Genomic DNA, 27,380 nt, shown 5'->3' on the forward strand with positions numbered 1-27,380 from the left:
CACCGTGGGCACGGGGAGAGCGTTGGCAAAGTGATGCCAACCAAGTGTTTTCCTCTTTGTGTGACCTTAATATCAGTAGTTGATTTGGCATTAAACAGGCTTTACATGCCTGGGTTCTGTGGCTCTGGCACATGGAGGGGGGTTCTGGTGCTGCAGGGGGCTCAGTCCCACAGGGGACAAGGGGGCTGGCCTTGAGCTGGAGGAGGAGAGGTTTAGATGGGATATTGGGGAGAAATTCTTCCCTTTGAGGGTGGGCAGGCCCTGGCACAGGTGTCCAGAGGAGCTGTGGCTGCCCCTGGATCCCTGGCAGTGTCCCAGGCCAGGCTGGACAAGGCTTGGAGCAACCTGGGACAGTGCAAGGTGTCCCTGCCCACGGCAGGGGTAGAACCAGATGAGTTTTGAGGTCCCTTCCCACCCAAACCATTCCAGGATTCTGTGATCACCAACTTTTGCACCTGAATTCTGTGCTCAATCACACAGCAGCCTCTCAGGGGAGCTGCCCTGTTCCAGAGGGCTCCTGCTTGGAGGGAGAGGCTGTGAGCTGCTGCCTGGCAGTGGCAGAGCTCATTACAGGGGGAAACTCCTGGCTCTCTGCTCCCTGCCCCTCCACAGGAGGGATACAGGAACTTGTGGGATGCAGCCCTGAGAGTGAAGTGGATTAAAGAGCCTGTCTGAGGGCATTGGATGCTCTGTGGTGTTGGATGAGGAGCTGTTTCTCCCAGGGTTAGTGGAGCCCTTATAAGGCTGCACAAGCCTGCCTGGGGCGGGCTCTGGCAGCCCCCAGGCTCCTCCTGCTCCCTTCAGCCTGAAGGCTTTTGTAAAAATCTGCATGCCATATATGAGTAATTCTCCTTTCTGGTCTAGATCCACAGATCCCCCTAGCAGGAGGAGATTACTCATGACTTAGGCTGAGCAGAGCACCACAGCAAGGGTTATATCAGTTGTCAGAAGCGTTTCCTGATGGGCCTGGCCTGGCTGTGTGGTTACACCGTGTGCTCAGCACAGCCTTTGCCTCTTTATGGGGAAATGCTCCCTCTTGCATAGTCAAAAGTGCATTTTTTGCTGCAGTGAGCACCAAGCAGAACAGCACTTAGCCCGGTTTTTGCCTGTAGGAGCTGGCAGAGGTTAAAAAAACTTGAGGTTTTTTCTCCTTCCCCTTCTCTCCTTTTCAGAAAAGGGAACATGGGTCTCATTTTTTGGTTCTTCATGAAATCTGTTGTGCTGCCAGGGCTTTTCAGACTAGATCAGTGAGTGCTGGGCTCTGTGTCCAGCACAGAGTCACCCACCGGGGTGTGAAACCTGCATGGCTCTCTGGGTGATTGAAGAGATGACATTTCAGTGAAGTTAATCAGCCTGTGCTCATCACTGGGTCATATTTCTTACAAACTTCAGTGCCTGAGGCTCACAGGAATGGGGCTTCAGCTCCATGCTCCACGTGTTTTATTGCAGCATTGATAAAAACACAAATTCAAACTTTGTGGAGTTTTGTGTGTGTGTTGTACTCTGGTTTTGGGAAGGCTACAAGATTTAGGGGAATTGTTTCATTTTCAGTTGCTTTCTGGGTAAATGCATCATCCATTCCTTTCTGTAATGCAGGGTGGGAACCTTCTGCCCCCTCTCTCTTCCTCATGGCAGAGCCAGGACAGACCCACTGGTGCAGGGAAAGTCCCTGTGTGGCTGCATTTGCTTTTTGCAGCGTGGGTTGTTTGCCCACAGCAGGAGTTTGACATGGGGCATTGCCTGGGGCACCAGCCTTGGAGCCCTCCTGGGCTTCTCCTCCCAGGCTGCCCCTGCTGGTTTTGTTCATTGCTGCCTAATTTTCACTGACATCACAACCTGAAAGGCTTGGAGCTCATTTTGGAGAACAAAGGGCTTTGGGGATTTCCATGGCTGGCAGTGCAAGTCTCTGCATAAGCACTGGGCTGCGAGTCAGGCTCTGTTGGAGTGAGGTGATGGGGCTGGAAATACAGATTGCTTTGCTTTGTAAACTGTAGAATTGTGGGCTGGTTTTGGTTGGAAAGGACCTTAAAGCTCATCTCATCCCTTCCACCAGGTCAGGTTGCTCAGACACCCATCTAAATGGCTCTGTCTTGCAGAAATCTGCATCAAAAACACCCACAGGGGGGGCTCTGAGGGCTGGCCTTTGGCCAGTTTGTGTGTCACAAGTGTCCTGAGCAGATTGTTATCAGGGTCTGTGGTGCTGATGGAGAAGCCCTTCCATCCCCACCCTGCAGCATCTCACCAGTTCCTGGTGGGTTTGTGCTCCAACCACAGCAGCTGAGAACAACTTGTGATGCATCTTTTCACTTTTGCAGGAGTAGCTCAAGGTGGGTTGTTACTCATACAGCAACTCCACTGCAAGTGTAATGGGGCAGGAGGGGATTTTTCTGCACTCACAGCTGCCGACTCCCCTTTGCCAAAGCAGCTTTTCTTAACACCTGTAAAGGGGAACTTGCTGCTGCTGCTGAGCTCTGGACTCTTCCCCATCCCCAAACTCCTGTCCCAGCCTTGGAGAGCCCCAGCTCTTACACAGGGCTCTTCATACAAGTTTCTCTGCAATGTCAAAGCCAGGCTGGATGGGGCTCTGAGCAGCCTGATCTAGTGGAAGGTGTCCCTGCCCATGGCAAAAAAGGGTTGGGATGAGATGAGCTTTGAGGTCTCTTCCAACCCAAACCATTCCAGGATTTCATGATTCTAATTTGGATTTGTTCCATTTGTGAAACCTGATTCCATTGAGTCTGAGCTTACTTTAAACATGAGAAGACCTAAAAATGAAACCAGGTTTTACTGGGGTAAAAGACAACATTCTTCAGTACAGAATTGGAAATAATTAGGGAAGTAAAGCTTAAAATAAGAAAACTTTCAGGAATTGGACTCTCCAACTGCCTTGATGCTCCACCCTCTGCTGCAGGCATCTCCAGCAGGTCGCTGCTTTCCAGGGGAAAGCAAAGTCTGGATCTTCCTTGCTCCAATTAGTAGAAAAGGTTATCGTTGTGCTACTGTACGAATTAATCTTCAAAGCGGTGCCGGCGCTGCCGCCCTTGCTTGCCTGCCTGGTATTTTATTTAATTGTGCTGAGCTGACTGGATCAGCAGCTCCCAGCGCTGGGGTGGATGCAAAGGGAGCTCTGCCCCAGCGTGCCCAGCACTGGGATTCACACGGACACTGCCAGGGCCACCTCTCTGAAGGGTTTCTTCATCATTCCTCTGCTCTGTCTCTCCTCCAGCAGGGAGATTTTAGCAACTGTGGCTGCAAACTGACAGAGGGGAGGTTTAGGTGGGATACTGGGGAGGAATCCTTCCCTGTGAGGTTGGGGTGCCCAGAGAAGCTGTGGCTGTCCCTGCATCCCTGGAAGTGTCCAGGGTTGGATGGGGCTTGGAGCAGCCTGGGATGGTGGAAGGTGTCTCTGTCCATGGCAGGGCTTGGAACAGGAGGAGTTTTGAGATCTCTTCCAACCCAAACAATTCCGTGATTCAAACTTTTAAAATGAGCTGCGTTTTTACCTGTCCTGAGTGCACAGAGATCCCAGGCAGCATTGATCCAGCAGAAAACCCACCTGGTGTGTCTAAGAGCATCATCCAGATGCTTCTTGAACTCTGACAGCCCTGGTGCCCTGAGTGCTTCACCCTGCAGGAACCTCACAGACTCCTGTCTGAAGTGTTCAGAGATGCCTTTTATTCAGGTAGATACAAGGAAAAGTTCAGGATGTGAACGGCCACTGTGGAAAAAGGTGCATTATTTATTTGGGTGGCTTTTTGTTCAGGAAATGTAGAGATTTTATTTTATTCCTTTGATAAAATATTTCATAGAATCACAGAACTAGGACAGACCAGAGTACCTGCTCACACACAACACGACATTGCTGGCAGGTGATGGAAGCTCCCTGGCCTCGCTGCCACCTCAGAGCAGTAGAACTGGCATCATTTATTATTCCAAACTATTTTTGTTCACCTCAGAAAGCATAAGTCAAAAGGCTTTTCAATCTGGAGGGTTCAAAGGAAATGCTGGAGTGTTTATTTTGGCTGTGGGGGCTCTGTCCCATCGCTGCAGGGCTGGTGCAGGGCTGCCCTTGCTGGGGCTCCGAGCGTGCCTTGGCTGCCTCCCACCACCGAGCCCTGTCAGGCAGGTTTGTTTCTCTTGCTTTACCAAAAAAGGGATTCCCCAACCCATTTCCTCCATCCTCGCTGAGAGGGCGGCCCTGGGGCTGTCACGCTGCAAACAAATTCCCCCTGGGGCGAGTCAGGGGTTTCTCCTTCTGCTCTGGGTGAGCTCTGGGCTCCAGACAGACACGGGAAAGAGGAAGGAGTGACACATACAGTGACACCTCAGTCCTGTGACTGCTGGCACTGGGGTCACCTGCCAGGGCCAGACAGCAGGACTGTATCTCTCTAAACAAGGGAATGCTCTTGGATTAGCTCCTCTGAGCTTCCAGCCCAGCTCTGGCATGATTTAGTGTACTGAGGTTCTTGTGTTTAATCTCACTCTGCCTGTAAAGCACAGAGTCTGGGTTTTGCTGGGCTGTTGAAATCAGATCTGTGACAAAGCCGCTTGTGCTGCCCTTGTTGTTCAGGCAGGGGCACAGTAGTCAGTCCAGAACTGCTCACTTGAAATAATCCTGTTCCTCACATACAGAAAACACAGGGCATGACCTCGGGCTGTGCATTCCCAGCACACTGGACTCCTGGAGTCTGAGCTGGGAACCAGCTCTCCCCTGCTCATATGAAAAATCTCACCTGTCTCAGTATCTGTAACTTTTGCTTGGGATGTTCATTTAAAATCTCTCCCTGCTTTTGAGCAGTTTGCAGCATTTCTGCTTCACATTAAAATCCAAACCAGCCCAAACAAGCAGGACTGATGCAAAGCAGGAATGGATCGTTTTTGTAGTGTGGTTGCATTTGGAAATCCTCAGGTTCCCCCATCCCAGCCTACCTTCCCTCCATGCCCACAGCTGGGTGCATCCTCAGCCTCACACAAAGTGTTGGCTTCATTTTTCACAGGAATTGGTTGGAATTTGGCACCACACAGGCCTTGATTGGCCTGGCTCTTCCCTGGTGGTGGTAGAGTTTTATATCTTGGTGGAGGCTGCATTGGCAAACCCTGATGCTGGAAATCCACAGCAGAAAGAGAAGGGATGTTACATGAGGATTTGGGGAATCAGGCGAGCACAGTCTGGAGAAGACTCTTGTTGACCTTGGTCTCTTCTCTTTCCAGGATAAAGATAAAGTTTCTCTAACCAAGACTCCAAAGTTGGACCGGAGCGATGGCGGCAAAGAGGTGAAAGAGCGAGCGACCAAACGCAAGTTGCCTTTCACTGTCGGAACAAATGGAGATCAAAAAGACTCGGATACAGGTACAGACATGCCACATTCCACCCTCAGAGCCCAGCTGTTGGGGAGCATACAGGGTCCAGTGTGCAGCCAATCCATATGAGAGTGTTGTATCAAAGTCCCTGTATTTTTTAATTGAAGGAAGAGGCACGTGGACAAGGGGCTGGAACTTGGAAGACAAGGGAGTAAAGCTGAGTAGTGTTTAAAAGAAAATCAGCAAGTAGAATCTGGTCAAGAGGTCAGTCTTTGTAGCAGAAGAGTGGCTGGTGCATGAAGTTCCTGGATGGAATGTTGGATTTTTTGGGAAGAGCTGTCACAAAGTTTTGGCGTGGAGAAAATGCTCTTGTGTGGTTGTAAGGGGCTGAGCTGTGGATTTCTGGACAGGGGTTTGTGTGGGTCTCTGCTGTACATTCCTAGGAAATCTGCATTTGGAAATAGTTCTGGTCAGGTAAAGCTCAGTGATTGTGTAAAGAGATAAAACAGGCTAAAATTTGGGAATGTGCTTAAAATTGATACAAGGGCTGTATTTGGTGGTGCTCTGTGAACCTGGGAGTGACGTGATGTGGGATGTGTCTCCTCTGGTTCAGGAGTCAGGAGGGCAGGTCTGGAAGGGCCAGAAGTGCCACTGCAGCAGTGAGGGCTGTTCCATGGGCAGGATATGTGACATGTCCTGAGGCTGGCCCAGTGTTTCCTGGTTTGTGTTCCTGAGCTCCCTGTGAGGGGAGAAAGTTCCCAGACATTTGTTACTCTCTTAAACACATTGGCCGTTTGCAAGGTTTTGGGTTGCTGTGGTGTCGCCTTTGTGGGGCTGGCTGGGACCAGGCAAAGCTGATGAACCAGAGCTGGAGCTGCTCTTTGTCAAGTGTGTTTATGCCACGTTCAGTACTGGGCTGAGAGCTGAAGCCCAAACTCGCTGCAGGGCTGTCTGACCCTCGTGACAGCTGGAATGTCACGACAGGGATCTGCTTTTCCCAGATCTCTGGGCTCTCTCTGGCTGCAGAGATGGTGGAAATGTTTGCACTGGCAGCAACAAGAGGGAAACCAAATGCAGAGGAGAGCAGAGAGAGCTGCTGGGAGAGGCTGTGGCTGCTGGGTGGGAGCAGCAGCCCATGAGATCCCCCCTGCTCAGGGGCTCCCCCGTTACCCTGCGCTTTCCGCAGCCGCGTGACTCTTATCTCCGGACGTCTTCTCCTTCCTCTGCAGAGCTCTTCCCCTTCCTCCCCAGAGCTCATCCTTCCTGCGGAAGTGGGTGAGCTGATGAGGGGTAGCAGCAGCCCAGCCCCCAGAGGAGACCCAGAGAGGGTCATGGCCCTCACAGACCCATTTAAAGACAAACTGGGCTCTCACAAACTCTGGGAAGGTTATGGGAGGTGCTGGTGAGTCTCAACAACCTGTTTGGTGGGGACTGGGGAGGAAGTGACTCTGGGCTGGAGATCCCAGCAGGGAGCTGCAGATCAATGTGCACTGTCAGACTGGTGCTGAGCAGGAGCCTGTTTCTCTTCCCTGAGATCATTTACTCCAGGAATCAGATGCTGGAGACGGGGAAAAGACTTGGTGGCGATAGCAAAAGACTTCCTGGCACCTTGCTCTGCTCTTGCACCACCCCATTGTGACTCTTTCAATCCTGTCTGGTCCTTGGCCTGGCTCGAGGTAGAGGCAGGTACAGACGTGTTTGTGGATGCTCAGAAGCTGCACGTTCTGGGGGTGTGGGGGTCCCCCCAAGTCTGTGCTGGTGCCATCAGTGGCACCTGGCTGAGGACACAGGTGTGACAATGCAGGACAGGCTTTTGTCCGGAACAAAGGCTGCTGTGCACCCACCCCGTGTTCCTGCAGGAGGGGGAGGCTGCTGCTGCTGCTTGTTGTGTTCCTCAGCTTTGCTCCCAGCCCGCAGAGAAGTGGGATTGCACCATCACTGCTGGCTGACCCCGGGTGGTTTATGTAACGTGGTCCTGCTCCCAGGCTGTGTCCATGGGCTGCTGTGTGTGCATGAGGGGGTGTGCCAGGATGTTCCACAGCCATGTGGAATTCAGCTGTAAGGATGTGGGAGCTAGCAGAGCTCTCTCTCCTTGCCTTAGTTGGGGTATTTTTCTTCTCTTCAAGTGTTTAAACAATAGCGTGGATCCTCATCCTGATGTGTTGCAGTGACTCATTTTCCTTAGCACGGTGTGTGTTGCTTTTTTTCCCCAGATGGCTCTGGCTCAGCCTTGACGTAGGTGCTCCATATGGGGGGTGAGAAACATCAGAGGTGGGTTTGTCTCCTGTGGAAGGGCAGCACAAACCCACCCTGGCCTGGTGTGGGGCAGCAGCTGGTGCTGCAGGATGGTAGAGGGACAGATGGAATATTGGGAAGAAATTCCTTCCTGTGAAGGTGCTGAAGCCCTGGCACAGGTTGCCTGGAGAAGCTGTGGCTGCTCCATCCCTGGAAGTGTCCAAGGCCAGATTGGATGAGGTTTGGAGCACCCTGGGATAGTGGAAGGTGTCCTCCACATAGCAGGGGATGGGACAAGATGAGCTTTAAGGTCCCTTCCCTCCTAAACCATTCCAGGGTTCTGTGGTGTGGGCTCCCAGAGGCCCTGCTGGCTGAGCACATGGTTTAGGTAAGGTTGGTTCAGAGCTAAATCTTCTAAAATAATCTTTCTCAAAATGGTTTCTAGAGCAACAATTCTGGCTCTCGGGTTCCTCAGAGTTAACTAAATAAACTGTCTTTAGGAGAAAAAAAAAAAAAAATGGCATCAAGCCGTGAGCCTCCAGACTGTGCATGTTACAGCTCCAGCACTGTGGGAGCAGCATCTCTGTGCCTCAGACTTCTCCTCCTTCCTTCTCCTTGCCTCGCGTGGCATCTCCCCACATCCACAGGCGCTGCCCAGAGCCTACGTGCTGCCTGGCAGCCGCTGAAAGAGCACAGCCAGCTTTTCCCCCAGCAATTCCAGAGGCTCAGTGTGGCTCCTCGGCCACGTGCCGCGCCGGGAGGGGGCTTCAAACCCAGCAATATTGGATAATTGTGGTATTAACCCACCCGCAGAGAGGGAGCAGCAGGGAGAAGGGAACAGTCCTGCTGGGAAGGCACCTGGCAGGAGAGGTGGGCACGGGCGGCTGGCGCAGCGGTGCCGGGGCTGCGGCGCTGAGCCACGGCTGAGTCACGGCTGACTCAACGGCACCAGACTGCCGGCGTGGGGCCGGGCACTCCCCACCTGCCTGGGGCTCTCACGGGATGGATCCGCAGCAGCAGGTCCCTCTCTGCAGCCCGGGACAGGTAACGCTGCTGGGGAGCAGCTGTGAGGTGCAGGGAGTGCAGAACTCCGTGTGCGCGCTCCTCCTGCGGATGGTTTCCTTAGCTGGATGTCGCACTGTCGCTCGGGTCCCTTGGCTGGAGGTGCAGCTGTGGTTTCCAGGGCTTTTAGTCATCAGCAGGGAGAGTTGGGGCTCAATACAAATCTCTGAGCATGCTGAGATAATTTTGGCCTCTGACAGCTCTCCCTGGGAGCTGGGAAGGCCTGAGTGAGGCTGGGTCAAAGCTGGTGGACCCCAGCAATGCTGAGGACCCTGCTCTCCTTGGGGTCCCACTGCCTATCTGGGGTCCTGGGTGCCCAACTCCCTCCCTGTGTGTTCCAGTTCTCTCCCTGAGTGTCCCTCTCCTTCCCTGAGTGCTCTTAGAGAAATAAGGGAGAGAGAAACTCTCACCAGCTCTCCAAGCTGATCTGTGCATATCAACCTTTCCGGGCTCCGAGGGCTCTCCTGGTGCCCAGGGCTGATTCCGGGGTCTTGTGGCCGGCCAGGGAGGTGCTGTGGTGGACCAGGAGGGCCAGTGTGAATATGGTTGGCAGGAGCTGGCCTTGGAGCTTCAAACTCCTCTGTAATCCCCTGAGGTTGTTACGTGACGCTAATTAGTAGGTTAGAAAATGCTTGATGAATCAACTGACCCAAACCATCCTCTCCCTGAGCCGGCTGCTGCTTGTCTAACACTGGAGTGTTGGGAATGGGCTCGTTAGTCCTGAGTCGGCGAGGGAATCCGTGAGAAGCAAATTGGTGGCTTATTAAAAAAGGCATCTGCATCCCACAGTGGTGTTTGTGCCGTTCCCTGTGCCTGGCTGTGCTCCGGTGTGTGCAGCTGGGGGCTCCGAGGGGCTGCGCTGCAAGCGGGGCTTTCTTCGCTCGTGTCATTTCAATCCTTTTTACTGAAATAGTAAGAAACTGTTCTCACCTAGCAACCAGGGAGAGAGTGAATGTCAGAGCTTCTCCCTTCCTAGCTGGGCTCCATAATGCCGGTACAGTGTGGAGAGCCTGGCACACACCAGCCTTCAGATCACCCTGAGAAACTCCCCGTGTGCAGCAGCCATCTGGGAAGGGCTGTGCAGAAAACCAGGTCGTTTTATGACGGGAGCTGCCATAAATCTCCCTCCTCCCCCCTCATCACCTCCTTAACATGCAGAGGGAGAGGTTGCAGTGTGCTGTGTCTCTGTGAACCAAAAATCTATCAATGATGGCTTTTTCCTTAATACAAGAGCTTTTATCAGCGCTGTCTGCAGAGTGTCCTGGCCCCAGCTCCGGGAGGGGAGGGCTGGCCAGAGCCTTCCTCCCCCATCCTCCCTCCTCCAGTTCTTTCTATTTCGTGGGAAATGAACAGTCTGGACTTGAAAATTGCTCTTGCTCTGAATAATTCACTTTTAACATGGAGATTGTTGTTTGTGATGAAGCCTCTGGGTTCCTTTCACAGCATGTTGGGAGCCAGTGGCCACTCTGTGAAGGAGCTGCTATTACACATCAGGGCACAGCTGTGGGGTCTGGCCCACAGTGTAGGGAGAACACCTGGATTTGGACCACAGGCTGTCACAAAGCATTAAACCTCTCCAGTCAAATTATATTTTAAAACACTGCAGCCAGTGGGGTCGGACCCTGCAGATCCTCATCCCCAGGGAGCCCAGCTGGGCACTGGGGATGGTGGGCTCAGCTGCATACAGTGACCTGATGGTTATAAAGGGGCTTGTTCCTCCTGCTGGCACCTTTTCTCCGCTCCTGACTCACATCCAAGGTCTCCACCATCCTTTCCAGCAGTGTGGGATGAGGCTCTGGCTCTGGTCCTCCATCCTTCAGGTGGGAATGAGCTCCCCACTCTATGGGAGCAGCTCAGCCTGCCTTCTGTCAAGGCAGACCTTACTTTTCCTCATTTTCCTTTTTGGCACTGGGTTGATAGAGCAGATCACCTCCTGGCTGTGCCCCCGGTCCATTGGCTCTGCAGTTTGCCCATGACCTCCTGGTGCCAAAATGTCCCCCCAGCCTGAGCCGTATTCCTCTGCATTCCAGGGGTCTCCTGCTCACCCTCCCCTGAGCTCTTGGCCACCCAGTGTTTTGGCCTGTCGTGCTGCTCTCTCTTGTTTGTCCACCTGTGCCATGGTGCTGCTTCCCATTCCATGCCACTCCTTCCACCTCCAGTCTTCCCCCTCAGCCTGCTTGTCCTTCAGTTCTGGAGTGCCCCAGAGCCTTGGCATGTGGTGAGACCATGCTGCTGTTAGCCTTTCACCTCCTGAGTCATGGGCCCACACTGCAGGTGCCCTGTGAGCCTGGGAGTGCATCCTCAGGCCGTGGTGCCTGGCTGGACCTGCTCTCCCCTGCCCTGAGCCGACATGCTCCAAAACGTTTTATGCCCTCCAAGTTCCGCAGCAGGAATGAGTCACTCTTACGCAGGCTGGGCCGGGCTGGGGGGAGCTCAGCCCGCCTGCTCTCCCGGGGGTGCAGTGCAGTCTCTGTTGCTGTCTGTGCCGCTCTAATTTATTCCTATTGATCTCCTGGCCCTGCTGGCTCTGCACGGCAGCTCGGCAAAGCCCCTCTCGCCGGTGAAGCCCGTGCGGCGCCGAGGCGTTGGGCACGAGCTGCTGCTTTGGAAATGGTATTTTTTTTTTTCCTCAGGGTTCCACCTTCCGTGCGTGTGTTGTCATGCCGAGCAGGGGGGGCAGATGCTTTCTGCATTACGGGGTGTGTTGCCTGCGTGGGGAGCGAGAGGAGCCGCACAGCTCCGGCGTCCCCACGACCCACCAGAGGTTTTCCATCGCTGCCCTGCTCTCCTCCTGCCCCTCTCCGTTTCAGCTGGGGCTGGGTTCAGGCAGAGCCAGCCCAGCTGCACTGAATCCCTCTCAATCTGCCCTGGGATCTCTGTGGAGCTGCCAAGGCGCTTCCAGCAGCCCTGGATTTGTGTTCCCCATTGCAGCACTGCCCAGAGTCTCATGTGGGCATGAGAACCACCCTCAAGCTGATGCTGAAACCCCTTTGTGCTGGGAATCTGCTCAGCCTTTGCAGCCTCTCGGGCTCTGTGTGGTGAAAGGCAGGAGCAGTTCCCGGCTCAGCTCCTGCTTTCCCCTTTAAGCCTGCGCACGCGGTTCCTGCTGGCGTCAGCGTGAGGGAAGAGCCGAGCAGGATCCCCGAATTAAACCAGGCCTGATGCTCGGGTGGTTTGCAGAAAGGCTGAAGCAATCAGCAAACAAGCTGCTTTAAAAATAGCTGCATGGAGGTGTGGCTCATCCTGGGCTCATGGAGCATCCGTGGGCTGCCATGGTCTTCCTCCCACTGGGATCTGTGTGCACGGTCCAGCCACTGCTGCTGCCGGCACTGAGGGCTCCCTGCCTGCACACCCCCCCATATCTCTGGGGTTTGTGCTTGCTGAAGGGATTTTAGTGTCAAATAAGCTTTTTTTCTGTCAGCTGAGGTGGGTAACACTGGGAGAGTTTCTCTCCAGTCTCTCCATGTTGCTGCAAGGTGTTCCAGAGGTGCAGTTAATTGGAGGCACAGGAGCAGCCTGCAGAGCCAGTGAGCTGAGCTCTCTGTGCAGGGACACCTTTAAATCTGCTGCAAATCTGATTCTGTGTAAAATCCTCTGGGTTGGAATAACACACATGCAGCTCTGTGAGCCTGGGACCAGCCAGGGCTGGGAGAGCCAGCCCAGTTCCAGGCAGGGTCTCACCCTGCTGAGGCTCAGCATGGGATGTGGATGATGGAAGCAGCTCTGTCTCCATCCTCTGCTTATGTTTCAGACCAAATTAAGGATCTTGCTTATGTGCTCCCTCCACGTTGCCTGAGGATTGTGCCACACAGGGAGCTGAGGGCTGCCCACACAGGTGCCAGCCCTGGAGCCATAGAACCACAGAATTGTGGCATGATTTGGGTTGGAAGGGAGCTCAAAGCTCATCTCCACCCCTGCCATCAGCATGTGCACCTTCCACTGGACCTTTAGGGTAGGTTGTCACACCAGGTGTCTCCAGGTCCCATCCACCCATCCCAGTGGGAAGCAGGAGCCCGAGTCCTCAGCTGCCTCCCCATAGCGAGCGAGAACACGGCAGCCGCTCTCCAATTTATTTTTATCTTGTTGATCACATGCTTTGTAATGTTAAATGTTCTGTGGAGGAGGAAATTTCTGCAACTGCAGAATGAATAGGAGTTTAGGGGGTTTCGGTTGAACTTGATAATCAATTTTTTTTTTTTTTTTTTGCAAATCCCAGGCTCGTGCTGACAACCTGCAGCAGCCAAGGGATATTAATGAAAATGTTCCCATTCTAATTGTGGCTCCGTACGTGCAGAGCAGCCCTGGGCATCGTGTACTTCAGGGACTCTGCTTGGTGGTACCAGCCAAGATGTGACCCCTGAAACATCTTCATGCCAGGCTTTGGGGCATGGCTGGATGTGGGGGAAGCCAGGCCTAGCTGAGCAGGGTTTAAGCAGCTTGGAGAGTCTCAGGAGGAGCAGGGAGGTGCTGCACACATGGATCAGGTGTCCCTGTGTCCCCTGGCAGGACATACAACTCAGCAGTGTGGCTCCCCAGCAAAGTTGTCTTCCCGTAAGCACACTGGATTTAATTTTATTTTAAGCCATTAAGAAACTATCCTAGGATCTGATTTCATCTTCCAGCTCTGTTACAGCTGCCAGGATGACCAAAATGTGGTTTCAGAGTAGACTGGGATTCGCCTTCAAAGCAGACATGTTTCCAGGACTTGCATTTCATAGAATTATGGAATGCTTTGGGTTGGGAAGGACCTTAAGGCTCATCTCATCCCACCTCTGCCATGGGCAGAGACACTTTCACTGGACCAGGTTGCTCCAAGCCTCATCCAGCCTGGCTTTGGACACTTCCAGGGATCCAGGGGCAGCCCCAGCTTCTCTGGGCAGTGAGCAGAGAGCTTTAAAGAGGGGCGGTGGTGCTCTCTGGTTGAGAGGTTCCCTTGAACAGTCATTATTTCTTAGATGTACAGGATCCCAGGAGCAGGGGTGGATGGAAATCACCTGCTCCAGGTGGGCCCATGATGAGCAGCAGAGGTTGGCAGCTCTGTGCACTGTGCCCAGAAAAGGTTTCTGGAGCTGACTGTGCCTGAGCTGTGAGCAGCAGGAACAGAACATCCCCACACACTGCTGCCCTCCTCTGCCAGAGACCTTTCCTCAGCTGCAGTTTGGTGGGTGAAGGAAGAAATCTGTGCACAGTCTGGTGGCCGAGTGTGACCCTGTCTGTTGGTGGTTCCACCTGACCTGCTGGACTTTGTGCAGAGGCACCACAGGCTCCGTCCTGGTGGAGTGTGCCCATGACCCACGTCGAGTGTGACACAGGGGGCTGAGCAGGGCTCGGGGAGAGGCTGCAGGATTGATTTTTTTTATTATGCTGAAGCTACTCAGGCACCTTCAGGTTGCCCAGAGAAGCTGTGGCTGCCTCATCCCCGGAAGTGTCCAAGGCTGGGTTGGATGGAGCTTTGAGCCACCTGGGTTAGTGGAAGGTGTCCCTGCCCATGAGGATGGGACTGGATGGGCTTTAAGGTTCCTTCCCACCCAAACCATTCCATGGCTGTGTGACTGTGGTTTGGGTGTGGTTGCTCTTGGTCTCTCAGCAGGAGCTGCCTTTGCAGCTGGATGATTTAGGAGACCAAGTGTCAGGCTGGGATTTGGGATGACAAGCCAGGGACTTCTGGGGTTTCTTCTTCCCTTCATGTTTGTTGAGGATTATTTTAGAAGGTTGTAGAAGACCTGAGGGCAGGTGGGTGCTCTGGGCCAGGTGGGAGGTCAGCCACTTTGTGAGGAGAGGACCAGCCTGGTATTCCCCACACCTGTTTGGCTGCAGCCTCCTTGCTTTGATGGTGATGATGATGATGGGTGTGATGGCCACATTCCTGAGCCTGTATCTTTCAGCTCTCCTTATTGATGCTGTTCAGTGCCTCCAGCTGGTTCCATGTTGTGATGCTGTCAGTCTGAGTAGGCTCCTCCAGGCACCCTGGCATGGGATGGAGGCTCCTAAAGCAGGATGGGAGGTGCAGCATTGGCTGTGGCCCCTCAAAGGGATCTATTCCCTCTTCCCCATGCTGCTCTTTGGTGGAGTAGAGTGGGAGGCTGTTGGAGGAGCAGGAGTGGGGCTGCATCCTCAGTGCTGTGAGCCTGGATGGCTGCTCCAGGTGCCTCTGCAGGGCTCCATCACTCAGCTCAGAGATCCATCTGTCACCAAAGGGCTCCATCACTCAGCTCAGGGATCCATCACTCAGCTCAGGGATCCCTCACTCAGCACAAGCTTTTCAGAATTCTCAGTGCCCTGCTCAGGCAGGAACATGCCTTTGGGCCCCAGTGACACTCATGGCTCCTTGTGTCCTTGTCCCACAGAGAAGCAGGGTCCCGAGCGGAAGAGGATTAAAAAGGAGCCTGCCACCAGGAAGCCTGGCCTGCTCTTCGGCATGGGCCTCTCGGGGATCCGGGCAGGGTACCCGCTCTCCGAGCGCCAGCAAGTCGCTCTCCTCATGCAGATGACAGCAGAAGAGTCTGCAAACAGCCCAGGTGAGACTGAGGAGGAGGGAGTTTGTTCTGAGGGGTGGGCAGGCAGGTGGTGGGAGGGAGCTGCAGCGAGGGGCTCCCAAATGTCTGGAATTCCCGGGGTTCAGGTGCAGCAGCAGGGCTGAGCTGGCACCCCTGGCATGGTGCAGGGGGGTTGATTTGCTGTTCTGTGAGGTCCCACTGCTCCCACAGGGCTCTGCAGCTGTGGCACCACTGGGATTCACATGTGGCTCCAGTCCTTCCTTTTTCCAGTGTCCCTCAGACCCAATCCAGGCCACCACCCAGCCTGCCCTGGCTGCTCAGCTGCAGCTTTGCTTCCATGGGAGCCTCCTCCACATCAGCTCTATGTTTCCCACTGGCCTTTCAGGCTATCTCAGTAAAGGAGGGTTGTAAATAAAGACAAAATATCATCCTCTGCAGGTTTTTAATGTTTCTTCTCTTGGAAGGGGATAAGATGTGTAACCACATAGCTCTGACTTGAGGTGTGGAGCAGCTGGAATGTGTTTACCACGAATTTTGTGTTCTAGTAATTTCTATCTGTTGCAAACGTGCCTCCCCCTGGTTTTTGGGGGCTCTGTGCTATCTATGTGCTCACATCCACATCCCACACACAACACTGCAGCTTTTAGCCAAAAAAACACCAATCTCACTGCTTATGTTGCAATTATTTGAGAAAACGAAAAGGGAAAAAGCTGCAGAGCATTCCAGTGTTCTCCCAGGAAATGCAGTCTCCTCCCCAGGCCGTCAGACCTCACATGTGCTCGGTAAAAGGCCTCTTCCCTTGGGAACTGAGGTTTGAGGGTGAGGAGCTGCATTGTCTGCTCGCAGATCACGGGATTGCCCACAGAGTTTGCCAGGACTGCAGCTCTCCAGTGGGTCTGGCAGCCCGTGATTCCCATCTCCGTGGGACACACACACAAGGCTGCTCTGTTCACATCCACTCCACAGCTCGGGTTGCCTCTTGCTGCCTTGTGGTGAATATTTTAGGAACAGTCAAGACCAAATGTGATGCACGAGCTCCCTCTAAGGGCTTAGGAATTCTGTGGCATGGCAGTCCCTGACGCTGTTTTCTCTCCTCCCTGCAGTTGACACAACACCAAAGCATCCCTCTCAGTCTACAGTTTGTCAGAAGGGAACTCCCAACTCTGCCTCCAAAACCAAAGATAAAGTAAATAAGAGAAACGAGCGAGGAGAGACTCGGCTGCATCGCGCTGCCATCCGCGGGGACGCCCGGCGCATCAAGGAGCTCATCATCGAGGGTGCAGATGTCAATGTGAAGGACTTTGCAGGTACACAGCACAGGAATCCCAACTTTGTTCCCACCTGGTTGCATGTTCCACCTCCGAGATTGACTCCCACCAGGAAAAGTACTTTGTTTCTAACAACGACAAAAAGCAACATAAAAATATCTCTCAAAGCATCAGTTTTCTTGTTGGAGTTTGGGAGCAGAATCCCCAGGTCTGCTTGAGGTGGTGAAGCTGGGCTGGGCAGGATCCAGAGAATCCCTGGAGCTGTTGTGGCTCCACACACCAAAACTGACCAGGCCACTCTGGGCCATTTCCTTCTGCCCTTGCATGGGGGTGCTGTGTTGGAAGTCAGGAGGGGGATTTGCAAAGGGAGGTGGGCTGGTTTAGCTCCATTTTTACTTAAAATAGAAGGAATTATGTGCACAGAATTATGTGCTGAGAGTGGGTTTCTGAAGTCATCGCTCTGGAGTTGGGGAGCTGATGCCTGTGAATTTTTGGGAGTTGTTTTTAAGGACTGAATGTGGGGATGCTGCTGATGGGGAGAGAATGTGAAGGGCAAGGTTAGGCTCTCACCAGGCACCCAAGCTGGAGGAGCTGTTGACCATCCTGACCCTCAGCTCAGGAGTAGTACCTCCACCTCCTCCTCCTCCTTCTCCTCCTCCAGCAGTGCTGCCAAGCTCTTGCTTAGGTTGGTGGGATGAGATGGGAACAGCCCTGAGTCCTGCAGGGAGAAGCAGCCATGGGATGCTGGTGAAGGGGTGATGAAGGTTCTGTGGGGCTGGATCAACCTTTCTTCAGCACGTCCTAGAGCCTGACTTTGCTCTTTGCTGTTCTCTTCGCGTGATTTTGGGGCTATAAATAGCTGTGGCTGTTCCTCCACCCGTATGATTAATCCCAGTGCCAGACTGAAGTATCAGTTGTGATTAATTCTGGGCACAGGTGCCCCCTCCAAAGGCTCCAAGTGAAGGTAACGGAACGCGCTCCCACGGCGCTATCAGCAAAACACCGGAGCAGCCGCGCTGGGGAACTTCAAAACAGGCTCTGCTTAAAAATAGTCTGTTTGAACACGATAAAATATTTTGTTCTGCGCTCTTCAGAGATTTGTTTGAGAGCTGGAGCCGCCGTTACTGTGGAGACGTTGCTGTTTGGTTTCCCCCCGAGCCCAGGCTGGTGTTCCTGTGTTTGGAGAGCACACAGAAAATGTGTGTGGGGGCTGTTTGAGCCCTGTCTGCAGTTCTGAGCTCAGGCCTGGTCTGGGCACCAGGGTTTCCCTTACAGAGGGATTGGAACCTAAAGCCAAACCTGAAGGAGCTTGAGGAGGCTGGAGAGGGACGTTTCACAGGACCGTGGAGTGACACAACAAGAGGGAATGGCCGTAAGGTGACATAGGGCAGGGTTAGATGGGATATTAGGGAGAAATTCTTCCCTGTGAGGGTGGTGAGGCGCTGGCACAGGTTGGTCAGAGCAGCTGTGGCTGCCCCATCCCTGGAAGCATTGAAGGCCAGATTTGAGGGGACTTGGAGCAACCTGGGATGGTGGAAGGAGTCCCTGCCCATGGCTGGGGGTGGGACTGGATGAGCTTTAAGATCCCTTCCAACCCAAACCATTTCACGATGGTATAAAGGGGAACAGATTTAAGACCTGCCTTTCGCATGGCATCAGCCATTCTCCTTATTTCCCACATAAAACTTTCCCTTTCCAGGGGCTGTGTCAGCTCTGGCAGATGCTCTGACTGTAGAGGGAGAAGCAGGATCGATTCTGTGATCACCTGGCAGGAGCAGCAGGACAGAACTGCAGGTTCCCTCCTCTCCTGCACCACGGGGATCCGAGCAAACACGGCCAGCTCTGCCATCAGAGCAACACAGCCCTGACCCTGCAGGCTTTCCCTGTGTCTCACTGTGAAGGTGGTGTCCTGAGTGTCCCTGTCCTTTTGCAGGCTGGACGGCGCTGCACGAGGCCTGCAACCGGGGCTACTACGACGTGGCCAAGCAGCTGCTGGCGGCGGGCGCCGAGGTCAACACCAAGGGGCTGGACGATGACACCCCCCTGCACGACGCGGCCAACAACGGCCACTTCAAGGTGGGGCTGCTGGGGTTCACTGCTGTGCTTTAAATGGTTCTTTTGGGAGCTTGTGCTTCGAGCAGCCCGCTGTGAAAACAAAGAGGTTCCGGGTAGTTTTGTCTTGTTGCCTGTGGAGTGGGGAGGAGTTCGTGTTCAAGGCCAGGTTGGACGGGGCTTGGAGCAGCCTGGGTTAGTGGAAGGTGTCCTTGCCCATGGCATGGGATGGGCTTGAAGGTCCCTTCCAGCCTAAATTATTCCCTGATTGTGTGAATTTCTCTGTCTTAGAGCTGTTGAGTGTTTTAGTTGGTGCTCCCCTGCACAGGGGATGGTTCATTCTTCTGGAACTGGGACAGGAACATGATTTTGTGCCTTGTTCTTCCTCCTTCTTTCCTGCCCAGGTTGGTTCCTAGAATCACAGGATCATAAAGGTTGGAAAAGACCTCCACAATCATCGAGCCCAGTGATTAAACTGATGTTGCCAGTGCACCACTAAACCCTGTCCCTGAATGTTTTTTGAGCACTTTCAGGGATGGTGATTCCACCACTTCCCTGGGAATGCTGCTGGGGCTTCTCTCTTATGTTAGTACCACAAGGCATGTCCTGAAGACACCACTCTTTTAGTTATGTATGAAAATCACACAAAAAAGACCTGGAATCAAAATATTGTGAGAATCTTCAAGCCTCAGTTTCTCTTTTCAGGTGGTGAAATTGTTGTTGCATTATGGAGGGAATCCTCATCAAAGCAACAGGAAGGGTGAGACACCTTTGAAAGTAGCGAATTCTCCCACCATGGTGAACCTGCTCCTGGGGAAGACCACGTACCCCTCCAGTGAAGAGAGCTCCACAGGTGAGACTGGCCTTTCTGTGGCCATGGCAGTGACAGTTGTGGCCTGCAGATAACACAGAGACCTTAAGGGGACAGTGAAGTCAGACTCTTGTCAGATGCTGCTGTGGTCAGGAGGCCACCCATAGCTGTAACTCAAATTCAGACAACAAAACCACCAGCTTTAGCTTGAGGAGGGGCTGTTTGCCCTGGAAGCCAGCACTGAGATTGTTTCTCTGGTGCAGTTGGGATGTAGGATTGCAAGCCAGTTGCAGGTAAATGGATGTCTTTGGAAGGTGGGTAATTCCAGTGGAGGGGAGGAGGTTTGTGTGCCCACTCTGTGTTCCTGTCCTTCTGTTGTCCCATCACTGGAGTTTCAGGTTCTGCTTCCAGGCTGTCCCTGCTAGAGCCTCTTCTACCAGTGCCACCATTGTGGGACACTCTGCAGGTTTTAATTAGGGCAAATTAGAGTTTTCAGTATTTGGGGAACCAAGACTGCTCCCAGGTTCTCATGATACACCCAGGATGTTATTTTGAGGAACACCCCATGCAGGTTGGAGCTGAAGGAGCTTCCTTCCCAAAAGATCCTCCAGCCTGGCATTTCGAGCTGTTGGCTGCCAACTGAAAAGGCTGACTGAGGCCAGAGGGCATCAGGGCTGTTTGCAGGGGTTGGTGTGTGCAGGGGAGCAATGGTGTTCTCTACCCTGAACCCTTGGCCGTCCTTAACACACTGTTCTTCTCTCTCTGCAGAGACCTCAGAAGAGGAGGACGCTCCTTCCTTCGCTCCCTCCAGCTCCGTTGATGGCAATAACACAGACTCAGAGTTTGAGAAGGGCTTGAAGCACAAGCCCAAGGCCCAGGAGCCCCCCAAAACCATCACCCCAGTGAAGGATGAGTATGAATTCGATGAGGACGATGAGCAGGACCGGGTCCCGCCGGTCGATGACAAACATTTGCTGAAAAAGGATTACAGGAAAGAGACTAAAGCAAACAGTTTCATTTCCATACCCAAAATGGAAGTGAAAACTTATACTAAAAATAACACAATTACACCAAAGAAAGCTGCCCACCGCATCCTGTCGGACAGCTCGGACGAGGAGGAGACCAGCGTGGCCGTGGGCACGGGGGAGAAGCTGCGCCTCTCCACCCACTCCATATTGCCCAGCAGCAAAATCCGGGAGCCCGCCAGCACCAAGGCACCCAAGGAGAAAAGCAAAGTAAAAAAGAAGCGGAAGAAGGAGACGAAAAGCAAAGAGGTTCGGTTTGGCAAAAAAAATGACAAGTTTTGTTCCTCTGAATCAGAGAGTGAAAACGTGGAGAGTGAGGAGGATGATAGAGACTCTCTACAGAGCTCTAGCTGTGTAAAGGACTCAAGGCTAGTGCTAAAGGAATCCTCCTTGTTTAACTCTCTGTCTGCCTCATCGACCTCTTCACATGGGAGTTTAGCATCCCAGAAACATAATCCCAATCTCACAGAGCAGCACTCCAAGCATTGGAGGACGGACAATTGGAAAACCATATCTTCTCCAGCTTGGTCAGACGTCAGTTCCCTATCGGACTCCACCAGGACGAGGCTGACCAGCGAGTCAGACTACTCGTCCGAGGACTCGAGCTTAGAGTCACTAAAACCAGTCAGGAAGAAACCAGAGCACAAAAAGAAAAACACCCCCCACAACACTGTTTCTGAGAAAAAGAATTCATTCCATAGCAATGTGGATGGAGCAATTCCAAAGCTGGACAAGGAGGGGAAGGTTGTTAAAAAGCATAAAACAAAACACAAACATAAAAACAAGGAGAAGGGACAGTGTCCCATCAGCCAAGACATTAAAATAATCAAAACATTTTCTTTTGAGTTTGAGGACTCTAAACAAAAGCCTGAGAAAGGCTTGATAGTAGAGACAGAAAATCCAGTCGAAAACAAGTTGAAAGTGTTAAAGCATGATAGGGAGCACGGTAAGAAAGAGGAAAAGCTCCCCAAAGGTAAAGCAGAGGAGAAGGAGTGGTTGTTTAAAGATGAGACTGGAAAATCCTCAAAAGAGGAGAAATCGTTAAGAAAAATCAAAGATGGTAGTAAAGACCTGAGCAAATCCTTCAGAGAAGGATTGAGTAAATCAGAAAAAGAGAAACCTGTCAAGGAGAAATCTCCCAAGGAGGAGAAGCCGAGAATACACAAGGAGGAGAGAAAGAAGAAGTCAAAGGACAAGCAGTCCAAATCTGAGAAGAAGAATGAGCTGAAGGAGGAGAAGGTTTCTAAACTAGAGAAAGAAAAATCCTTCAAGGAGGAGAAGGAAAAATGCAAAAAAGAAAAACTTTACAGGGACGAGTCTGGGTTTGATGAGTTTAATAACAAAACTCAGTTTGCCGAAAGCGAGGACACGAAGTTCAGCCTTTCGGACGATCAGCAGGAGAGGTGGTTTTCAGACTTGTCCTCTGATTCATCCTTCGATTTCAAGGGTGAGGACAGCTGGGATTCTCCAATAACGGATTTCAGGGAGATTAAAAATGACACCGTGGCAAAACTAATCATAGAACCTGTGAAAGAGGAAATTAAAGACAAGAAAAAGGAAAATAAAATGAAAGAGAAGAAGGAATACAACGAGAAGCGGAATGAAAAGGACACTTTCTTAAAGAAAAAGGAGAGGGATTACGTGGAGAAAAGCTCCGAGAAGAAAAAGGACCAAACAGACAGACACAAAGTTACTCCCAGTTATTTGCCTGAAAAGGATAAGAAAAGGAAGGATTCTGTGGAGACTGGCAAGGAGAGGAAAGAAAAAGACACAGGTGAAACCAACAAAGACAGAAAAGATTCCTCTGACGGCTCTAAAGAGAGAAAAGATCCCAAGACGAAGCAGGAGGAGCCCTATCGAGATGACTTCAAGGAGTACGGCTGTGAAACATTCTTCAAGGATAAGTCTGACCCCGAGTTCAGTGGGAAGACCCTGGAGAGTTGGGAGAGGCACCATTCTGGGAAGGAAAAGGATAAGAAAGATGCTCCTGATAAAGAAAAAAAAGAAAAGGTGAAGCAAGAAAAATACAAGGAAAAATCCAAAGAAGTCGACAAGGAGAAAAACGAAAAAGCTGCTCCAGAGAAAATCCTGAAGGACAAAGAACTAGAGAAGAGTTTCAAAGAGAAAAAAGAAACTAAGGAGAAGTACAAGGATCTTCACAGCAAAGACAAGGAGCGGAAGAGTTCTTTCGACCAGGTGAAGGAGAAGAAAGAGAAAAACTTTTCCGCCGACAGAGATGATTTCTCGGAGAAGAAGGACGAGAAGAAAGGCAAGGAGAAGAGCTGGTACAGCATCGCCGACATCTTCACGGATGAGAGCGAGGACGAGAGGGACGATTACAGCCTGAGTGGGTTCAAGGTGGGCGACTCGGCCGGCAGCGAGGGGCATCGCCTGGACAGCCTGCAGGACAAGGACGATGGTGCGGCCGCCGAGAAGGAGCTGTACCCCGACAAACACCGCAAATACTCCTCCGACCGGCAGCACTCGGAGAAGCAGAAGGATAAGGAGTCCAAGGAGAAGAAAAAGGACAAAGGAACATCGGAAGGGGGAAAGGAGAAGAAGGAGAAGAGTTCCTTTGAGAAGCACAAAGAGAAGAAAGATAAGGACTCCAGTGAGAAGTACAAGGACAGGAAGGAAAGAATGTCCACAGATTCCACTCAGGAGAAGAAAAACAAGCAAAAGCTCCCAGATAAGGTTGAGAAGAAACACACCAGTGAGGACAAGGTGAAAAGCAAACATAAGGAGAAGCCAGACAAGGAGCATTCCAAAGAGAAGAAGTCTTCAAAAGGAGGGGAGTCAGAGAAGAGCCTGCTGGAGAAACTGGAGGAGGAGGCTCTGAATGACTACAGGGATGACTCCAATGACAAAATCAGTGAGATCTCCTCTGACAGCTTCACAGACAGAGGGCAAGAGCCAGGACTCACCAGCCTCTTTGAGTCTTCTAACCTCTCTCTGACTGACGCTGCTGAAGAAAAGTTTAAGGACTCTCTCCCTTTACCCTGCCTTCAGGACAAACTCAAGGAGAAGGAGAGGCACCGACATTCCTCATCTTCCTCAAAGAAAAGTCATGAGAAGGAAAAAGCAAAGAAAGAGAAGACAGAGAAAAAGGAAAAATCAGAAGAATTCAAGGATTCCAGCAGCAGAAAGGATTCCACTCATTATGAAAAGGATTTCTCTGTGGATGGGGAGGCTTTTGGCTCTTCCTACAACATGAAGGCAGACGCTGATGAGGAACCGGAGAAGAGCATTGATTACTTATTTTCTGAAAAGAAGGATAAAAATGATTCTGAAAGAGAGCTGTCAAAGAAGGCGGAGAAAGAAAAGGCTTACGGTTCCAGCTCCATCAGCACAGCTAAAGAGAAAAAGAAGCGGGATAAACACAAAGAAAAATGGAAGGAGGAAAAGGAAAAGCATAGGGACAAACACACAGATGGTTTCTTTAAACATCACAAAGATGAGCCAAAATCAACACTCAAAGATAAGGACGGGCCTCAAGTTACCACCTTTAAAGATAAATCCAAGGAGGACAACCTCAAATTTGGTGAAACCAAGCTGAAGGAGAAGCTTAAGGAGAATCAAGACAAAGACAAGTCAGAGTCCATAAAAATAAGCAACGGGAATGAAAAAATAACCCTTTCCAAAGACAGTGGCAAGAAGGACGCCAGGCCGAGGGAGAAACTTCTGGGAGATGGTGATTTGATGATGACCAGCTTTGAGAGGATGCTGAGCCAGAAGGACCTGGAGATCGAGGAACGCCACAAAAGGCACAAAGAGAGAATGAAGCAAATGGAGAAAATGAGGCACAGGTCTGGAGACCCCAAGTTGAAGGACAAACTGAAAAGCTCAGAGGACGTGCGCAAGAGGAGCCTGGATCTGCCAGCCAAGAAACCCCTAACACTGGACACGCAGCTCAAGGACAAGAAACTCAAAGAGTTGGGTCCCCTGACGCCTATTCTGTCACCGGAAAACAAGGCACAGCCCGCTGTGGGGACAGACTCCAAGGACTGGATCACGGGTCCTCAGCTGAAGGAGATCCTCCCAGCATCTCCCAGGCCAGATCAGAACCGGCCCACGGGGGTCCCGACCCCGGCGTCCGTCGTGTCCTGCCCGAGCTACGAGGAGGTGATGCAGACGCCCAGGACTCCATCGTGCAGCAATGAGGACTACACAGACCTGATGTTCGAGTGTGCAGACTCCCAGCACTCACTGCCCATCTCCACCATGTCCATGAACGCCTGCTCTCCATCCTTCTTTGACAGATACACCAACGTTTCCAGCGGGCTCCCCGAGAACCCCAGCCAGACCCCGACTCGCACCATCCCCTCCTCGAACCTCTACCGTTCCATCTCAGTGGATATCAGGAGGGCGCCCGAAGAGGAATTCAGCGTTGGAGATAAGTTTTTCAGACAGCAGAGTGTCCCAGCAACATCAAATTATGACTCTCCAGTGCAGCATTTAATGGAGGAGAAAGTTCCCCTTCCCTCTGTTCCTGCTGAGAAGTTCCAGTGTTTGTCTCCTGGATATTACTCCCCGGACTATGGGGTTTCCTCACCCAAAGTGGAAGCTTTGCACTGCCCACCAGGAGCCGTCAGCGGGGTCGCCCAGTCGCCTGAAAGTGTCTTCTCTGGTTTACAAGCAAAATCCTCCCCTTCGCACAGGGATGAGCTGCTGGCTCCTTCAGTGGAAAGTGCTCTTCCCCCTGACATTGGCATGCCCCTGGATACCACAGAGGAGCAGCAAGCCACTGCCTCCATCATGCCACCAGAATCCACCTACCTACCACCCATTGAAGAAAACCATTTTAGTTCGGGAATGCCTGAACAAAACAACATAGACTGGGATAACCCTCCCTCCCGAAACCCAGACACCACCATTCCTCCCAGCCTGATGGGCAACCCCACAGAGCACTCTGTCACTTGGTCCATGGGCTCGGAGCTTCTGATGAAATCTCCTCAGAGGTTTTCCGAGTCCCCCAAACCTCCACTCTGTTCCCTAGAGCCAATTCATCCCGCACCAGTAGCCTTCATTCCCACAGAGACTTCCTACCCTGTTTCTCCCATCTCATACCCTCTGTCAGTGTCTGAACCGAGGCTGGAGGAAGTCAAGGAGGATGCTGAGGAAGCAGTTCCAGGAGAAATTGCAAATGCTGAAGAGCAAGCTCCGTACATGTCTCCTACTAGGTTAGACACCTTCTTCAACAACTGCAAGCCTCTTCCAGAAGAAGCACCAGAGATCCCTCCAGAGCCCCCCTGTGTGCCAGCAGAACCTCAGGCCGAAGTTGTCACCGCACCAGAAAACAACTATTTGGAAAACAACAACGCAGCACCCGCAAACGCGGAGGAGGCGGTGACGTGGCCCGACCCCTTCACCAACACCGAGGATGAACTGGACCTCGGCCCCTTCTCGCTCCCAGAGCTGCCACTCCAGCCTAAGGACGTTGCAGAGACGGAGATGACCGAGGCGGAAGCGGTGGAGGAAACCCCAGCAGCAGCTTCAGAACCAAGCGCTGGGGTCATCAAAACTGGCGCATCCGTGATAGCGCCCGGTGAGCCAGAGGAGCCGCCCCCCAGCCAGGCAGCAGCCACCCTGCCCACGGACACAGAGCCACCAGCAGAGGAGCAGAAACCAGAAGTGGCCGCACAAGAAGCCACCTCGGAAACGCTGAACACAGCTGAGGAGAAGGCGGCAGAGGACTCAGAAGCGCAGGTTTTCCAGCAGACCCCGTCTGAGCCCACGCAGGCAGAGAGCAAAGAGGTGGAGGCCGTGCACGAGGAGCTGCCGTCGGCTGGTGGGGTGGCAGAGGGCAGCTCCCAGCCCTGTCCCGTGCCCGTGGCCAGCTCCGAGGCCGGTGTTCCACAGGACACTGCTGCAGCCCGCAGTGCGAGCCAGGCCCCGCCATCCCAGGCGGACGCGCCTCCTGGCAACGCTCAAGCAGAAATCGTTGAACCAGTACAAAAACCAGTAGCAGAAGCTCCCAAACCACCCAAAATAGAAGAGATTCCTCAGCGGATTACCAGGAACCGGGCTCAGATGCTCGCCAACCAAAACAAGCAGAACGCCGCCGCGTCCGAGAAGGAATTTCCTCCCGTCTCCGCGCCCGTCACGCGTGCCAAAGGCCGCGTCACCGAGGAGGACGACTCCCAGGCTCAGCACCCGCGGAAGCGCCGCTTCCAGCGCTCCAACCAGCAGCTGCAGCAGCAGATCAACACGTCCACCCAGCAGACGAGGGAGATGATCCAGCAGACTCTGGCAGCTATCGTCGATGCCATCAAACTGGACGACATCGAACCTTACCACAGCGACAGGTCCAACCCCTACTTCGAGTACCTCCAGATCAGGAAGAAGATTGAGGAGAAGCGGAAAATCCTGTGCTACATTACTCCCCAAGCTCCGCAGTGCTACGCTGAGTATGTCACCTACACAGGCTCCTACCTGTTGGATGGCAAACCCCTAAGCAAGCTCCATATTCCAGTGGTGAGTCACCTTCTCTCTTTAGCCTGTCCGTAGGAGCAGTCCCCAACTCACTGTTACAGACACATCCAGGCTGTCCCCCGTGCCCTGTGACCACCTTGTAATGCCAGTGTGCCCCAACCTGCCTTTAGAATATGACACCAAACCTGAGCCTGGGTAAGTGCCTGGCCACGTGGTAAATGCAGCCCCTGAGTTGCTGCATTTTTGCAGAGAAGACCTTGGGCTGTGATGAGGGACCTGAGGTTTGGTCAGGCTTAAAACAAAGTTTGTAAGAATCCACTGGGTTTGAGACTGGAAGGTAAAACTGCTCTTGCACAGTGTAGTAAGAGGATAATAAACCTGGAACATGGGAAAAAGATGGCTCTTAACTCCTGCCATCATTTTCCCAAGTGCTGCTCCTCAACTTGGCACTGGGATCAGCATTTCACTGCTGTGCTGCAGGAGCAGCCTTGCTGATATAAATGCATCAATAAACTTGGTGCTGCAGGTGGTAACACAAGTGCAGGTGCTGCAACACAAGGGCAGGTCAGGCTCTGGTTCTTCTTGCCAAGTCCTCACCCTCACTGAGTCTGAGCACTGGGCAGGATCTTATCCTTGGCAGAGCTTCTCCAGGGTCTCCATAGGCACCCCATGGGATGTCCCTGCTCCCTCTGTGGCC

At 52.6% G+C, this 27,380-nt stretch overlaps 1 protein-coding gene across 4 annotated transcripts in view; it reads left to right on the forward strand.

The window, feature by feature from the left end:
• Positions 1–27,380, forward strand: part of ANKRD11 (ankyrin repeat domain containing 11) — a 128,690-nt gene that overhangs the window by 98,176 nt on the left and 3,134 nt on the right. For all 4 annotated transcript variants that reach the window (XM_083870049.1, XM_083870052.1, XM_083870050.1 and 1 more), the window contains exons 4-9: positions 5,212–5,350; positions 14,946–15,116; positions 16,199–16,402; positions 18,297–18,439; positions 19,121–19,268; positions 19,995–26,725. In XM_083870049.1, coding sequence (XP_083726175.1) covers positions 5,212–5,350; positions 14,946–15,116; positions 16,199–16,402; positions 18,297–18,439; positions 19,121–19,268; positions 19,995–26,725 — 7,536 coding nt within the window. The remainder of the gene's footprint in view (positions 1–5,211; positions 5,351–14,945; positions 15,117–16,198; positions 16,403–18,296; positions 18,440–19,120; positions 19,269–19,994; positions 26,726–27,380) is intronic.

This window comes from Zosterops lateralis (assembly GCF_965231275.1).
Source record: "Zosterops lateralis genome assembly, chromosome: 12".
NCBI classification, from domain to species: Eukaryota; Metazoa; Chordata; class Aves; order Passeriformes; family Zosteropidae; genus Zosterops; species Zosterops lateralis.